Source organism: Rhinolophus ferrumequinum, chromosome 16 (assembly GCF_004115265.2).
Source record: "Rhinolophus ferrumequinum isolate MPI-CBG mRhiFer1 chromosome 16, mRhiFer1_v1.p, whole genome shotgun sequence".
NCBI classification, from domain to species: Eukaryota; Metazoa; Chordata; class Mammalia; order Chiroptera; family Rhinolophidae; genus Rhinolophus; species Rhinolophus ferrumequinum.
In genome coordinates this window covers 14,695,033-14,712,500 of record NC_046299.1, presented here as the reverse complement: position 1 = coordinate 14,712,500, position 17,468 = coordinate 14,695,033, and the positions used below count along the sequence as shown (strand labels likewise).

Genomic DNA, 17,468 nt, shown 5'->3' with positions numbered 1-17,468 from the left:
AATTGGGGTGCCCCGGGAACGGAGCGATGGGACAGCAAATATCCGGAAGCAGTTTCTTAGGAGTTAGTTTGAAGAAATTCACGAGATTTCCCTGTTCTGGTTAAGGAAGAGGAGCTCTGTCTGGAATGTGTTGGCTCATCTTGCTGTTTTCATTCTTGTCTTTTGAGAAAACCAGAAAATAAATTTGAGCCAAATTTGCCCATCCTGTTGGCTGTACTTTATAAGTTATTGTTGCTGAATGATTGGGAGCTGTCCATCAGTGAGGAGGGAACTTGCAGTTTACTTAAGAAATTGCATGTGTGACAAAAGCAGCTGGCAGAGTGTGGTCGTCCCCTGAATGGAGGGAGGGAAGGCAATTAGGGGGCTGCGTGGTTGGGGCTTTTTACTTGTCATACTGGAGGCTCGATGCTTTTGTTACCACCATGTAAAGGGAAATGGCAGGGTTTTGTTTTGGTATTAAGGGCCTTAAAGATTGCTGTCAGACACTTACACAGGAAGGCCGGATAAGTCCAGGAAGAGGGGCCACGGAGCAGTATTTTTAAAAAAGAAGAAGAAAAGAAGAAAATTCTCACTTTTTTGTTATCTTTAAGCTCTTCTAGCCGTTGTGTGTGTGGGGGGTGGTGGTGGTGGTGGTAATTGTCCGGTGTATTACCAGATTGCTTAAAGACCAATGTCATGACAACAGTCCTGTCGTGGGTTTGGAGATAAACAGCTGGGCAATTGGTCAGTAAATTAAAACCATCTCCTCTATGTTAGGTGCCCGGCTGCCAGAAAAAAACCAAACCTTTAGCACTGGTCTTGCTTCAAGCAAGTCAGGTCCAGGATCCCTTGGGGCAGCAGGGGTGTTTTCTTACCTGCATGCAAAGCGGAGTATGTGTTTGCTTTTGAAGAGGGTGAAATGATTTAACACTCTGGGCAGAGTTTTGTCCTCTGCAAGTTTCTTCTGTCTTTAACCCCTCCTGGAGCAGCCACCTTCCCACACTCCCCTCCTTCATGTAAAATTGGACTCTTTCAGGCTATGATGTCTGTCTGAGTCTCTCAACTCCAATTAAGTTAAACCCACATGTACGTCCCTGGCTCTGGATCCTATGAGAGACCCAGGAAAAGTAAGTCGCGTTCGTAGGGTTCAGGGAATAGCCTTTGCACCCCTTTGCTCTCTCTCTCTCTCTCTCTCTCTCTCTCTCTCTCTCTCTCTCTCTCTCTCTCTCTCTCTCTCTCTCATTCTGGGGAAAGCTCACAAAACAGTCAAAAAGCGAGTTAGTGTACTGACTAATGGAATGCCAGTGAACACAGGAAGCTTACATCCTTCTGCTTCCAGAGAGGTCAGTGGAGGCTCTTTCAGGCACACTCTCTTACCTGGAATGAAAAAAGGGTGTGTGTGTATGGCAGGCAAGGCCCTACCAAGTGTCACTCCGTGTCACTGTGACAAGAAAATATACTTTTTTTCTCCCTCCCCCTCTCATCGCAGCCCTCTCCCTAAGAAATTTGTTTTGAGGGATTTGACAATCTTGCAGATAAAGTGCCTGCCTACTGTACACGGTTGATCATTTTCCCTCATGGCTGACCGTAATTTCTTAGCTACTCTTAGCGGTAGCTCTGTCCCTGCTGCCCAAGGTAACGGGTGAGGGAGGGGACTTTGCTTAGGTGCCCTGAGCTGGCTGGGGAAAATGGGCCTTCCCCCTTTCTTCACGGATTTTGTAGTGGTAAAAATGAGAAACTAGAAGGAGTTTTTTCATTAAAAACATTTAAAAAGAAAGATTTAGTTTGCAACCAGTTGAACTAGATTATTAGGTTTCTTTTTGTTATGTTTCTATTTTTTGGTTTTGGAGGGATGTATCGTAGAAGGGGAAGGATTAACAAAATAAATTAGAGGCAATGTGAGTGAGAATGCTAAGCGTTTGGGGTATACCAGGGGAGAAATTTGGAGCTATCTCCATCTTTTAAAATGCTTTTTTCCGGCTCTTTAAGAGAAAGGGATAAAGGGAGGGGAAGCTGGGAGGAAGAAGAAAAGTGAGAAAAGCAGTAAGGGAGGAGAAAAAAAAGCTGGCCCAGTCCCATCTTGAAGGTACAGAGAAAGTTTTTTTTTTTTTTTTTTGAGGTGGAGAGAAAGAAAACCAAAGCTATTATGTACCCTAGGGATGCAATTTTAGTGGGAATGGAAGATTTGAGTGGGAAGGGGGGCACAGTGGCCTCCGGGTTCTCTCTTTTCCAGCAGTTGGGCGGTTGGCACCTCAATTTGAATTGCTGGGTGAGTAGTGGTGTGTGTGTGTGTGTGTGTGTGTGTGTGTGTGTGTTCATTCGTGTCCGTGTCCTTGCTATGGTCTTGACCATTAAATCTCTTGTGCTTTTTTTTCCTTTTTTTTTTTTTTAATTCATACGGTGGGAAAGAAAAACAAAAACGAGAATAAATGGTCAACTCAAGCTGTGCCCTTTCACGATGTACGTTTCATAGCCGTTTTTTGGGGGAGGGGGAGAAAGAGTTAAAAAAAAGATTGGGTGGAGAGAAAGCCTGACTTTCATCCCAATCCTTAACCGTTATATAGCATCGCAGAGCTGGCTCCCCAAGTGTGCGTAAGCTGGAATCTGGAAAGGGGTGGTGGGGTTTGGGGGTTTCTTCTAACAAATAAATGTTTTTTCTTTCACCCATCAGGGTGGGCCCCATTGGAAGAAAGAGAAGGAAAAATGACATTGCCTCAGAGAGGAGAGTACTTTTTCGAAGCTCGAAACGTTTTTTGAGCAATAAGGCTTTTTTACAGTAGCAGCGCTTGTGTAAACTGTGTATTTTGGTTTCATATTTAATGCTAACTTTCTGTTGCTCTGTCTTTAGTTGTATTTATTTTCGATCTCCAAATTTAGATGCCGGCCTTTTCAGGGCTACAGTCTTGCTTGTGGTGTTTGTATTTTCTAAACTTAATATAAAATGTGTTTTGGAAACCTGAGCAATAGGCTGATGACAGCCCCCTATGCTGTTAATGGTTAGGAAGAAGGCCCTTTTCAATACCAATTTTGAGTTTAAGATACATTGCACTATGTGGAACTGGTGGGTCAAACCCTTTGCCACAAGCTGTAAGGGTATTCTCTTGAATTTAGAGGTGATTCCTTAATTATCTTTGTTATGACTTTGATTGTTATTTTGTTGTTGTTGAATGGCCAAGCAGAAACGTGCAGTAGTCAGTCAGTTCTTCGATTCGCTGTTTTAGGGAAGAAGAAGTGAAATGTACTACAGACATTAACGGAGTCCTCATGGTTTCAAAATCATGATAAATCCTATATGTCCTTTTAAAACACAAAGTGGGAGATAGTATGTCTTGGTTTTCCTTTCTGTTTCTGTGCAGCTTTCCAGTTCAGTGTACGATTGTGTAAACTGGGAAGAATTGTGGGGAAGAGACTGCAAATGTATGAGTTGTGTTGCTGCACATTTTCCTCCCAGCACAGTCTCCTGTTTGCAAGATTCCTGAAAGGTTGCAGCTCTTCGTTTCCTCAAATTACTTGGGTGCTGCTTTGGTGACGGCTAAATCTCCATTCTTGATGTCTTACAGAAAGGGAGTTGCTTCGAAAGGATAAATTCCCGACTGCAGTGATACAGATATCATGATCTTTGTATTGTCACAACAGGCTGCTGCATCGGCATTTTCTGGAAGCAACAGAGCCTGCAACCTTATATTTTTAGGAAAACCTCCCCTTTGTGGTTTGGGGTTGGTGGGGGGCCCGGCTGAGCTATGTAATGGAATTCTTTCCTTTTGCAATATTTTGGAATGTGATGAAATCCTGATATGCCCTCCAGATTACATACTTCTGCACACATTTGAGGATTTTTAAAAAATTGGACTTTGCCTAGGTCATTCCCTTGTTCCCTTAAACTTCCAAGTCAGCCTGGGAGCCGAGGGAGCAGCAATAGCGTCCTCCCTGCCCCACTGCAACTCTGTATCCTTCCCATGTGTATGTATCATTTATGGAAGCTGCAGAGCTGGAGAAGGCATGCCAGTGTTTGGGACACTAACGGCAAAATAGAGCAGAACAATGCACTTCTGCCTTTGCATTGTCTCGTTTCAGTCTGTCTTTGCTGAATTCCTGCGAAATCCAGACTTTGGGCATTTGTGACTGTTGGGCCACGTGAAGACCGTCATTCCTCCTTTCAGTTTACCGCTCTTTTCTAGGGAGAAATTTACCCATTTTCTCAAGAAACAGCTGTGTCTTGAGCTTTTCTCAGACTCCATGTAGCAGGCATTGCATTTCAAATACGGTTTAGATTCAGAAGTTAGGCACAGGGTGTATAAGGAAAAGTAAAGGCATTTTTATACAGCTTTTCATTGTATATAAATTAGAAAGGTGGGATCAGATTTTGTTCACTCTTTCTTGAAATCCCCAGGATGTAATAACCATTATATACTTACAACGTACTCTAAATCAAAATTGGTGATTTCCTTTCCATTATATTTAGGATTCTGTAGATTTGGGGTTGTTGTGTTTGGGGTGGCGGGGGAGGGCTGGCCTGGAAATCATTATTTTTAAAAAGTTGTTTTCAATTTAAGCTTTTGGATTTCTTCATTTGGAATAGGTTAGTTTTATTCCTGGCACTGTTTTGAAAATCTGCTCTCCTAGAAACAGCCGTCCGTACCCTCTTACCCAATTCCCAAACATTTTCTGCACATTCAGACACGTAACAAGATTGATTTTGTTAACGCCAATCATTTAATTTCCAGGTAGTAGAGAAATATATTTCGGGAAGGTGGAGATTGCAGGTTCCTGAAAATTTCTTAGGAGTGAAGTGGCTGGTTCTTCATGTCTGAGACCTAGTGGAGGATGAGGACAGTTAAAGAACCTGGTGGCACTGCCACACCCCCTCACTGACCTCCGGGATGCTGTGGCAGTGCTCTGGGAGGGACACAGGCTGGAAGAAAACCCTGGGACCTCTCTGGTCAGGAGCGAACCTGGACTGGGCTAGCCAAGACTTCAGCTTGCAAGTGCTTTAAAGGGTAGTTGGAGGGAGTGGGGAGAGCACAATAGGATGCTTTCTTTTTATTGGAAAATAAATGAGAATGAGTGGAAATAAATTATGTTTAATGAACTTAACTGGAAGTAATTGTTCCAGAGCCTGTGAATGCACAGCTTTGGCTGCGCTTCACAAAGCCAAGCAGCTGGAGCACATCTTTATTTTCCAGGTTTAAATGTTCCCCTCCGTGTGCTGCCACCCCCCCACACACACACACACACCTCCAGCCCACCCCTCCCTGCCTCCTTTTTGGGGATTGAGGAAAGGCATCAAGAAGAGCTGAATTTGGCACCCTAGACCTGAAATGCTTGACAGTCAGTCTTGTTTGGTGTGTTACCATCTGGGTTGTTGTATTATGGAAGGCGCAGGAAAATAATGTCCACAGGCTTAGGATGGTTTGAGTTAGTTCTATGTATATGCATGTGTGTGTGTGAGAATTTGGATGAAAATTGACTGCACATTTATTCTCTCCCTGCCTGCCCTGTTGAATCATTTCCTTGCAAGAAGAATTTTAATGCCTGTGTGAGTACATGAGAAACTGTGAGTCGGCAGAATTTTGTAGATGGCAGGGAGAATCTTCTCTCTTCTTCTTACTGTCCAAATGCATTTGACTGGGATAGGGGGAGTCAGCCACTGATAAGCAGCACCCCAAATGTCAGACTCTCATTGGCTGCAGACAATATGACTTTGCAGCTTTGTGGCTCCATGATTCCACAGTAACCTGCGCAGGGGATGTCGGCTGTGTGCTAAAGTTGCAGGGTAGGTATTTCTTTTCAGCATCCCACAGGCGTACTTCCTTTCTCTTAACCACCTTATTTCTCCAAGCAAAACTCGAACCCACTGAAGCCTTCTCTTTTTTATTTATTATTTTCCACAGTCAGTGCTGTAATTACCAATAGAAGTCTTGTCCAGGGAATAATGTTCTGTTAGCTGGGGGAAAGGCCTTCGAAAGCTTCAACCATGCATGGACCCCGGCCACTGCCCTAGATGGGTCCTCACTGGCTAGGTTTCTGATAGCCGTGAGGGGAGAGGGAAAAATGATTAAAGAAACCCATTTGGCCAAAGGTGGAAGTTCACCTGCCACCCTTTCCTCTGTGTATGGAGGAGATGTGCAATATACAACAGCCAGATGTTCACCTGTAAGTTGGGGTGGGACTGTGTGTGCAGGTTTGGATCCAGCTTGCTCTCTGTGTGTCTCCTTGAAGTGGTTCGAGCAGCTGAAGTGGTTGCTAATTGTTGGGGCAATGGGTTGATGAGGTAGGAGGCCTACCTTTGCTGACCATTCCAACACCCTCTGGCCCATAGTCTGAAAAAAATAGGGCTGCTTGAGTCACCAAGGGCTTGTTGGTGCGTAAGAAACAGCCCCTAATTCAGCACCAGCCCCTCCTCTTCTCCAGCACTCCGTGGCTCCAGTGACGTACAACATCTGTTAATGTTTTGCCAGTTGCCATTGGCCTTGGTGCAGCTCTAGTAAGCGCATGTGGAAAAAGGCAGTAGAGATAAGCTGTAAACCCATTTTTTACGTAAACCTAGAGTGAATGGTGCCCCCTTCCTGATGCCAATTTCAGACCCTGGGAGGGCGGTAACCTAAGCCCACTGAAGACCTTCCGCAGCTGCCTTGGGGAGGGCAGAAGGCTGACAAATGCTCCTCTGTGCTGCTTTTGTTTTATTGTGCTGGACTCGCAAAGGCACTTTCTGGCCCCATTTTTCTTCCACAGAAAGGGAGAGCAATAGGGGAGCATTGAAGAGGAGGGCCGGAGGAGAGGCCAGGGCTAGCAATGGCTCTATTTGTTTTCAGCGTCTGTTGATTAATAGGTTGTGAGGTGAATGGCAAGCTTTCATTCCCCTTGGGTTCCCCACAGTTACAGAAGGTTGAGGGGTTGGGGTGAGAGGAGGGCTAGCAGGGGGATCTAGAAGTGCCTGAATCAATCTTTCACTTGCCTGGTTCCCAATCATGGGCAGCCTTTGGACGGGTGTGTGGGCTTGGCAATGAGGGTGGCATGGCCAAGTTGTAGAACACTGTGCTTAAGGGTTCTTGAGAGGTCAGAGGTCAACCACAGGGGCACCCCCCCCACACCCCCACTGTAGTTGGATGAATACTTGGGGTGGACAAGCTTTGTGTGCTTTGAGGGCTGTTAAAGGACCCTTTCTTTATAATTTAACTATTCAGTGCTCAAAACCCATGGAGCTTAACGAACAGAAGCGGGGAGGCTTGGCTTTGCGTAACAGCCACTTCTCCAGGTAGAGAGCATAAAGCCTTAATGATTTAAAATCAGAAAAGGATTTGGGTTCCTTTTAAATAGATATTGTTTACGTAGTTTAATGGGTTTGGTTTATCAGCTGACTTCCTTTTAGTTTCTGGTCAGCCTGGACTGACCACGTACGTGTTTCTAGCACCAGGACCCGACGGGGCCCTCGTATTCTTGGGCCTGTATCGCAGAAGCAGAAACATCTCATTACATGTCTTTGCACCCCTACCTCCCATAATCAGCCACGTGCTGTAAAACCCCTTGTAAAGATACTTGATGCCCTGTGGCAAGGGTGTCCTGGCTGAGGCAGGGAGCCTAAAGCTACTCCTAATTTGGGGTGTTTGGGTGGGGGTGTAGGAGACATTGTTTGCTGAAACTGGTCTAGGTTCCAGAGACTGGTAGGTGGGGGACAGTTCCCACTGTGAGTCCCGAAGCATCTGTATCCTGTTGGGAAGGTTGGCCCAGGCTAGGCTCATGGGGTGCAGCTCACTCCATCAGCATGACAATGAACCCCAACCCAGGGCCAGTCTCTGCAGGCACAGGAAGGGTGGGGAGTCAAGGGGGTGAGGGTACAAGGCCTGGAAAGACCACCTGCCTGAGGCCCGTGACTCAGGATAGATTTTCTCATCTGCTCTGTGCGACTAATGACAGATGGCACTACTTCAGAGGTTTGCTGTGAGGACTTGATAGATTGCCTGTGTCATACCGGCATAGACGCCGGTACAGAGCCCAGGTCCACTGAGTGGTGGCAGTGCTGAGCTGTTTTGGTGCTGACCAGGGAGCATTAGCAACAGCAGCTGGTCAGTGTTCTGTTCCCCTGCCCTCCTCTCAGTTCATCTAGGCAAGGGTTCTAGGTGATTCCATGGGTGAGTGTTAGGTGCTGATGGTGGGGTGTGTATGGGCAACTGTGATGGGGAGTACTTCACGGAAGTTTGCTTTTTTCGTGGCTCAGGGATTCCTAGTGTCCAGCATATTCTTAAAGAGTTAAATACAAGTAACTTAGGCTCTCCCGGCAGCTTCCCAGGACCGCACCCCCACGCCCTTGAATGTTAGTTAGCTGTCACCGGAAGTAATGATTTTTGTCTCCCCACATCGTCTTGAAGCCACATTTAATATTTTAGGTAAAGCAGTTCCCCCAAAAGACACCTGGTTTTATGTTGTACTTGTTTTGCCTTGAACGCTGGACTCCATCTGTAAAAAGATAAAAGGGGGAAGAAAGAGATGCATGTTTCAGACTGTTGGTCCCACTGACACTCCCGGTATAGACCGTGGCTTTAATTTAGACTTGCTGGATGCATTTCTGGAAGGTGGTCTGTGAGAAAGGGGCTTCTCACCTCTGCATTTTCTTAGGGCGGCACAGTGTTGAACCCCGTCCTTAAAGACCTGTTTAAAGAAGTGGGAGCTTGTGGAAGAGAAGAAGGAAAAGTCTACGGGGCATTTCCTATTTGAGTGGTTTTGTGTTTCATTTATGTCAGCCTCCTACCTTCAAGGCCCTCGCCCTGATTCTGGAAGGACCTTGGTCATCGCGAATTATTTTTATTTACCATTCAACTCTTCTGTGGCCCTCTTATTTATTAGCATAATAAAGTGACTTCTTTCAAAAGAGATATGAAATACCTTAACGAATTGAATATCACGTTTTTTAAGAAAGGCATGCCTGAGGGAGACCAGCCAGAAAACATCCATATACTTTTGCCCCACAGCGAACGTCCTTACCTTTGCAGTAAGGAAAGTGAAATCTGCGGCCGTGTCTCCCCCTGTCAATTTAATTAGAAGAGACGGGAAGGGTAGCGAACCCCATGTTCATTGTGCTCTCACCAGTGGTATTCATTGGACGGTGTTTCCCAAAGCTTCCTTTGCGTTGCATGTGTAGGTATGTGCCAGCCACTGTGCTAAACACATTACAGGCGTGCTGTCCTAATTTTCACAACAACCCTATGAGGTAGACAACACTTCTCACCTGGAGATCACAGAGACAGAAGCGAAGGCCCGAGAGGTCACACAGTGAGACTGGGGAAGTAGAATTTAAACCTGGTCTTTCTCTTCAGTTACAAATTCACTCTTGGTCATGATGTGCATGCAGTGGGCCCCCAAACCGTTTTTAAGGCACGGTGCTAACAATTAGCCTGGATGGTTTCTGAAGGCTCACCCAGCTCTGCTCGGTGATTCTGCGTAAACTCCATTTAAAGAGCACTGCCATTTACTGAGTGAGATGGATCTGTGAGGCCGGCTCTATCCTTCTCTTCTTGTAGTGCTTGCAGTTGCAATTTGATGGTTCTTAGGCAGTTTATGAGGTGGTGCTCACCACTCCCCCGTGCTGGGCATGACAGGGGACATGGGGTTCTAGAAGAGACACTCCTTGTCCTTAAGGAACTTAACTAAAGTAGGACCAAAAAAGGTGCATACATGACCCCAGCAGCAGGCAGGATGGGACATAGGAAGAAAGGGGTTCTGAATATGAGAGAGAGAGACGTGGGCATTTTCGAGAAGAACATCCTCCCACTGTAAAAGCAACCCAGGTACCCGCAGGTTGGATGGCAGAAACAATGAGACCCTGGTTCCTGCAGGAATGACTGCACCCCCCTGACCCCACGTCTCTTGGGAACCAGTCAACCTAGAGAGATGTGTGGTTGTATTGTTTCATGGGGACCTGTCTGACGTTCAGTCATGATCAGAAAAGAGAGCCATGCCCCTTTTCCCTCCAAAGCCAGGCAGCAGTTAAAACTTCACGTCCCCTTCACCCCACCCCCATGCTATGAATCTTGGACTGTACAGGAGCAAACCTATTGGCTAGGCTCAGGTGTGCAAAATGACGTCAGGACGAGGGCAGCCAGGACAAGTGCCCAACTTCTGTTGGAATTGCCCTCATACATGTATCTAAATTCTACATACACCCAGTAAACTCCACTGTTGCCCAAATACTGTCTTCATCCTTTGCCGGACAAGTAAAGAAGGTTCTGCCCTCATTTCCGATTAGTCTTCCTTGGAAGACTGGCTGTGGAATTTGTGCTTTTGTGCTGCAGACAAACCCAGGCCATCAGGCAACTCCTTCCTAATATCACTGACAACAATGATAAAGCACCACTCTTGTGCTTACCTTGTAATGGGCTTTGTGCTAAGCCCTTTCCATGGATTCTCTTAAGGGCTGGGACTTGATTAATGATTAGGACTCAGGTGTCTTAGAACCTTTGTGCTCGCCTATGCCTCTGCCTGCGTGGCTCTCTGGTCGAAGGGTCATAGCTGAACAGAAGAGCCACCTATGACACTCAGTTGGCACACCCAAGATGCCCAGGTCCTGAGCCCAGACCTACTCAGTCGGCCCCCTACTGAGCGATTTCCTAGGATTGCGGATCTGAATTTGTGATAAGCATCCTGAGAGATGCTTCACTCATCCCGGGTTGAGTTGCAAACGTCACTGCCCACGCCCAGCCCCTTACTCCCATCATGGGTTTGTACACTTCCCTCCTTCCACTGTGTGTGGCAGTCCCATTCCCTGAAAGTCCTTCAACCTCGAGTGACAGTCTTCCCTCCTCTGGGTTATCGTGGTTCTTCCCACTAGTCCCACAGTTTTTATACACTTAATTTAAACTGTCTGGGACTGGTCTGCTTTCTTTCATTTCAGCGGGTGTGTATGTTTCCAACCAAATAGAAAACTTCTGGAAGGCGGCAGCAATCACTTTCCTTTTCTCCGAATGGTCTCTATTTTATCTGACTCTGTCCCTTTCTCTCCTTCCCTCTCCCTTTCTCTTTTCCTTCACACCAGCACACAGTGGGAACTTATTTGTTGGTTACTTCTCAAGCTGCTTAAATAGAAATGATCCCCTAAAAGAATCTTCGTGTGTGTTCATAAGATGCTGGCACTAGCCTTGGGGCAGCCCTTCACTCTGCTGACTTTGGCCTGCCCAGACCTTCATGGCTGCTGACTAAGGATGTGTTTTGGGTCCCAAAGCTCCGTCTGCTTTGGTGCTTTTAATTTCAGCGCTTTAATTGCAAAATGATAACTCACCATGCAAGGCTCCTATGAGCAAGTAGCTATCCTCATTTTCCAAAAAAGCCTCCAGTTGGTAAGGTATCATTAAACAGGATTGTTGGAAGCCTGACTTTTTTGCGTGTCATTTTTTTCTGCAGCATCAGGGCCATATTTTTCTTTTCAAATATACTCATGAAAGAATTAGAAGCACCTTTTAAAGATGCCTTCCCCACAATTAACTGTGGTAAAATACTCTTTCCATGTTATACCGCTTCCTCACCTATTGAAAAAACAGGACAAGGAGAAAAACGTGTGGAGAACTAACTGCCTGGTGGTGCCTGAACTCGAGAGGCGCTAGTAGTAGGCAGCGCTAGGACCTCACTTCTTTTCTTTTAATGCAGTTCCTTTTCCTTGATGTTAATGCAAGTTGTGCCTTCCTAAAAGTAATAGAAGGAAATGAAGACACGTTCTAAAATGAAACTTGACTCTAATCCATTCATCATCTAATACTAGCCTCTTTATCTTCCCTGGTACCTAATCTGGTTAAATGTCCCTGTTGTAGGATTTTAGTGAAAATCCTCTGTTGGGAATAGGGTTTTTTGCAATTGGATTACTCTCAGTAAATGGCCCAGTAGTTCGCTTGTTTCAGCTTAATTTTTTTCCTTTGTGATCTTGCTGGGCTAAGTTATAATAGCATAGTATAGTGGAGGGGGGGTGGGGTGGGCCGAGAGTGGGGGTGCGGGATAAGGAGACAAGCATAATCTGGGAAGGTCTGGTCATGGCAACTAGAAAAATCTTAAAAATGCTTTTCTTTTTTCCCCTGCTTCTCTCCTCCTGTCCACCCTTTCCAAACATAAAAACGCCTGGACTTTGATTACTGGAACTGCCCGTTTCTAAAATGTATACCTTTTATTAGCCCAATTCATCATCATCCAGTTAATTTATTAGAGTTCCCCCATGACTTCCTAATGAAATTCCTAATGAATCAGGGCTGCTGTAATCTGCATAAAATATGCAGGTTCTTGCTTGGCAATTTAGAGCTTTCTGGTAAAGTTCACACCCCCAACCAGATCTGAAGTGGGGCTTTTCATCCATGCTCTCTGTAAAGGATTGGAGCTTGCCTGCTGGTTCTAAGGGGTGGGAGGGGGGGCGGGGGGGGATGTGGAGATAATGATGGATGGATAAGGAGTCTGGGTGGGTGGGATTTGGGCCCCCCAGGTTTCTTGCATCTAAAGGTTTTCCAAGCCTGCCTGCCTCCTGAAGGTCCCTCTGGTGGGGCCCTGGGGTAGGAGTTCCCCCTCCCCCCCCACATGCAGGAACATAGTAGGCCTGGAAGATTCAAGTCCCCACTTCCGATTTACTTGCTGATGGGAATAGTGCAAACTCTTGGGCTCCATGATGGAGTGGTGGTGGAGAAGGTATTTTAAAACCAGGCTCAGTGGTAGAAGCTGAAGTCTACCTACCCAGGGAGCTGTCTCACAACTGCTAGTTTTCATACGTGGATTGGGGCAGCAGGGCTGCGCGGAATTGAGTGCATCTTAGGACTCCCAGGTGGGCGGGTGTGGTTGGGAACCCACGGGCCCTGTGCTGCTGAGGACCCGGCTTGATGGTGTCTCTCTCTGTTCTTTTCCTCCCCACAGTCGAACAAAGTGCCAGTTGTGCAGCACCCTCACCATGTCCACCCTCTCACACCTCTTATCACGTACAGCAATGAGCACTTCACCCCGGGAAACCCACCTCCACACTTACCAGCTGACGTAGACCCCAAAACAGGTAGGCCGCGTGTTCCGGTGCCACCAGAGGACCTGCTGGGGAGGGGTGGGGGAGGGGCGCCTGTTCCTCTCCTCAGTGTTGAAAAAGGTCTCTGGGGAGGGACTGGTTTTCTCTCTCCTGGGCAAGTCCATTTGTCGTGCTGAAGATCTCTCTAGAGCTCCGGGTACCCCTGGAAAGGGGTGGTGGGGGGCTGTCGTGGGAACCTGGCTATGCATCATTCAGTGTTTTTTCAGGAGTAGCTTATAATTCCAAGAGCCTCAAACAGACTTGGAGGCAGTAACAGTTTTGGAAGCATCGCATAGCCTCCTTCTCAGCCCCTTGGGAGTATAAGTCCTAACAGCATGCCTCCTCGAAGCCCTGGTTCCCTTGGTGGCTAAGGGACTCCAGTCACTTAATGATGACCTGTTGCTGCAGCCTCGAGAGACCACGTCGGTGCTGATTTATTTGGGTTCTTCCTCCCCTACAATATCCTGGGTGTTATCAAGCCCACTTTACAGATGTGAAAACTGAACTCCCAGGGCTTCCTCGCTACATTATACGACAACCAATAGGATCTCAGACAGAAGTTGCCATGTCTTTCAGCCTCGTCCCCTTCTTTCCATCCTATGTGCTCACTGACTTGATTTTTCCCCAAAGGGAAAAGAAAGAACCTACAACAAGATTTAAAACAAGCAGACAGCCACAACTCATGGTGGGGTGGTCTTGGGAGAACAGCCAAGGCCAGGGTGTATCTTTCAGGCTGGGCGGTATACTGGCGGGGGTTTCTCTTTCCAGTTAGTTAATTAGCAGGATGGATTTTAAATGACTATTCCATATCAGTTTGTCAGAGGGAATTGTTTGGTGTTGGGCTGAGGTAGACTGCCTGTTCAGGCGGCTTTTGCTGCCCCTGAATGAAGCCACACATTAGCTGGTTTTTACCAGCCTCTGAGCCCCCTTTGTGCTTGTGGGGGACTGAGCCTGGCGCTCGGATGGCTAGAGGGGGCCGCCAGCCGGCCCCAGGCTCCACGAGTGAATGGCAGCATCAACGTCTCATTTAAATAATGGTAGTATAGGGAATAGCTTTTAAATGGTTATCGTAAAACATATGATTAACGTCTGCGGACTGTTTACTTTTCCTCTGCGAACATTCTTTCAAGTGTGCGAATGGCGTGGTGTAGGGTCCAAGCCCAACTAAATCTGTTTGGTTTTTGTAATAGAGAGAAAGCAATGTCTGCATGAAAATGTCACCCAGGGAGAATTAATTTACAGATTAAAAGCTTCCTGAATGAATTTTTTTTAAAAAATTGTAATAGTTCTAATCCACGACTACGCAGCTCATTCCCTTCAATACTGCTTTAATTCTGTGGGATCGTTCGTTTGGCTTCCCCCGGCAGCTCCTACATCAGCTCCTCAGTGTCAAAAACACTCCAGCACTCTTCCTTTCTAAGAATTGATTGCTGGATGTGCTCTCGTGGAATGAATAAATGCTCCTGTGGCATGGACCTTCAGGGCTGAGCCCTCTGTGTCTTGTGCAGGCCCTTAGCCCCCGTGACACATCAGCAGGTGGGGTTAACGCACACCAGTGACTCTGTCCTCTAGAGAATTAGTTTTTGAATTGAGTATACCAGGCCTCCAACATCTTGTCTGCTCAGTTCAGATTCTCTCTTGTATAAGATGCCATGGGATCTGGTGAATCTTCCCTACAACCCGTCTTCTAGGCTGAGGTAGAGACATTCTAGAGGAGTTAACTTTTTTAAAAGAAGGCAAGGGGAACCTTTCCAAAAGCCGTAGCACAGAAAGTATGTCAGAAACCAGAGTAACTCTCATGCAGGCAAGTCGGTAGAATTAAAGAGAGTGAAGACATTAAGTTGTGAAGGCAATGGGAATTAATGCTACTTGATCATGTACTATGTGCCAAACCCTTTAGATTTTTTTTTTAATTCAAATAATCACACCAATCACATGAGGCAGAAATACCCAAGATGGCATTTTCTGAGTCTTTCTCTGTTTTCCTAGTGTACCAGTCCATCTAGAATGAGATAATCCAATTATTCAAACTGGGGTGGAGGGATTAAGAGATGAAATTTCCCGACAACTCTTACGCTCATAATTGCAAAAAGGACCTCTTGCTAGGATTACAGGAGAGATGTCTCCCTTCACACTTTCCCTGTTCCCATCTCCAGACAGTTTCTCTTTCCTTCTTTCCCTCCGTTGTACCTAAAATGCTGTTTCTTCTCTCAGGAATCCCACGGCCTCCGCACCCTCCAGACATATCTCCGTATTACCCACTGTCGCCCGGCACCGTAGGACAAATCCCCCATCCGCTAGGATGGTTAGTACCACAGTAAGGAGTTCCATTTTTTAATTTCCTTTTTGTTTCTTACATGGGCATGTTTATTATTTATCTGTGCATGTATGCATGTGTTTCAGAAGACAGGGTTGGTGAGGGAGGTCATTGGGAGTCATGGAAAAAAGATTCCTTGCTGAGATGCCCTGGGGGAGAGTGGGCCAGTCAGTAGCCACTGGATGGATTATGTAGGGAAAGGGGTGTTGATACTTAGTGTTCTGAGCCTGTGGTTCCCCAAACCTCTTGCTTCCTCTCAGTGAACAAAGGTGCTCTAAGGTACTGAGGGCTTCTGCCCAGTGAACCTGATCATGGCACCTCAGCTGGTGGCAGCCCAACCTGGAATCCTGCCATTGGGTTGAGGCAGCAGCGAAGTGACAACAGGCCCGACCCATTGTGACACCCAGAACTGGGAGTGGGCGTCATTCTCTCACAACCCCACAACCTCAACCCCGTTGCGACCATGACTCCCAAGGTTGATACCAACAGTGGAAAGTTTTGTCTCTTGAGACGCTCCATGTTATTAAACGAGCATCTCTCTGAGATTCTGTCTGTTACCTGCTTCACCGAATTATGAGGGGTGCGGTGGGGCTGCGAGACTCTCACTCCAGCATGTGAGGCCCTCCGGATACCAGCCCCAGCTCCCGGCAGTGCACACATCATCCAGCTGCCATGTATGATTTGTCTCCCTATCACCCTGACTCGCTTTTATAGTACCACCCATTAACCGTCCCTTAGACAACTTTTAGAAGTGTTTTTGAAAAGCAGAGTAGAAAGGCATTTAATGCATAATCATACCGTGTGTGTGTATATATGTATGTATGTGTGTGTGTGAGATGTTTTGTGGTTCGGTTTCTGTGTATATATTTCTGCATGTTTATCTGTGGTCTCTACTGTTTAAAACACAGAACAATTTCTTGAATCCTAACAGGTATAAATAAATCCTGGTAAAGCGCTCAAACTTGGGTCTTGGAAAAATAGCCTTTCGTAACCTTAAAGAAGATGTAATTTTAGATTGGTTTCCACCCCACGCCACCCCCCCCCACACTCCCATTCTACTCTTATTTCTCTTGTTTCACAGATTCTACAGTTTTTTAGAAAAACAACTGCGTTATGTAGTTGCTTTGCTAAATACCAACCCTGAGTGTAGTTTCTGTTTATTCTCTTCTCCTTAACTTTGTGTGGAAAGGTAGACACGGACCATGGACATGAGCTTGGGTCCCATTTGTGTTCTTCAGTAGGTGGGGCCATTCCTCCAATACTTCTCAGTCATCACTTGCCCCATTCAGCTGATGGTGAGATATTTGAAGGCTAGATAAAAAGGAATAGCCAACTCAGACAACCCTCTGTCAGAAAAAGTTGTGTGTCTTTCATGAGGATGCTGTTTTGCATGTTGCTGTATTTTTTAATTATTGTAATGAGGTGTGATTGTCTATTGGTTACCCACAATTCTTCTTGGGGACTCTCCCCCCCGGTAACTCTTGTCAACACTTGTTAATTTGACAAAAGGCTACAAATTAAGCTCTGTTAATTTAATGTTTTCTCACCGAGATCTAAATACCGAAAGAGGCCCAAAGCGCAACTGAAGTCCTTTGATTCACTGTACTTTATTTTGGTATAAATTTACATTCATTATTGTTTTCCTTTGGATGTGTAGCCCTCAATTAGTGTGATGGCTCCATTAAAGCAAGCGAGACTTCGCCTTTAATTATTACAACAAAACACCTAGTTTCAGCTTGGGGAGAGGGTCTCTATTGACATAAGCAGAGGTTATAAAATTTAATTAGCCATTCCTATCAGATTTATGGAATTCAAATTGTTCTGTGTTTCTTCCCTTTGATCCTTCCTGTACAATCCCCAAGATTTTTGTTCTGATCAAATGAGAATAAAGCTTACTGTGCAGAGTGAACTTCTCCTTTTTCTTCTTTTTCTCTCCCCCCTCCCCTTGTTTGCACTCTCTCACTTTGTAACCCCCTCTTTGTAGGCAAGGTCAGCCAGTGTACCCAATCACGACAGGAGGATTCCGTCACCCCTATCCCACAGCTCTGACTGTCAACGCTTCCATGTCCAGGTGAGTTCCAAGAACCGGGGCCTTCAACTAACGCCGTGGGTGACTTCTCAGAAAGTTCTCTAGATTGTTCCCAGGCCATCCAGGCACAT

At 46.2% G+C, this 17,468-nt stretch overlaps 1 protein-coding gene across 39 annotated transcripts in view; it reads left to right on the top strand.

Moving 5' to 3' along the window:
• Nucleotides 1-17,468, top strand: part of TCF7L2 (transcription factor 7 like 2) — a 193,633-nt gene that overhangs the window by 154,776 nt on the left and 21,389 nt on the right. For 28 of the 39 annotated variants that reach the window (XM_033130032.1, XM_033130059.1, XM_033130039.1 and 25 more), the window contains 3 exons: nucleotides 12,853-12,985; nucleotides 15,206-15,308; nucleotides 17,293-17,379. In XM_033130032.1, coding sequence (XP_032985923.1) covers nucleotides 12,853-12,985; nucleotides 15,206-15,308; nucleotides 17,293-17,379 — 323 coding nt within the window. Of the gene's footprint in view, nucleotides 1-1,512; nucleotides 2,249-12,852; nucleotides 12,986-15,205; nucleotides 15,309-17,292; nucleotides 17,380-17,468 lie in introns of those variants that run through there. The other 11 variants (XM_033130060.1, XM_033130056.1, XM_033130037.1 and 8 more) reach the window with 3 other exon arrangements.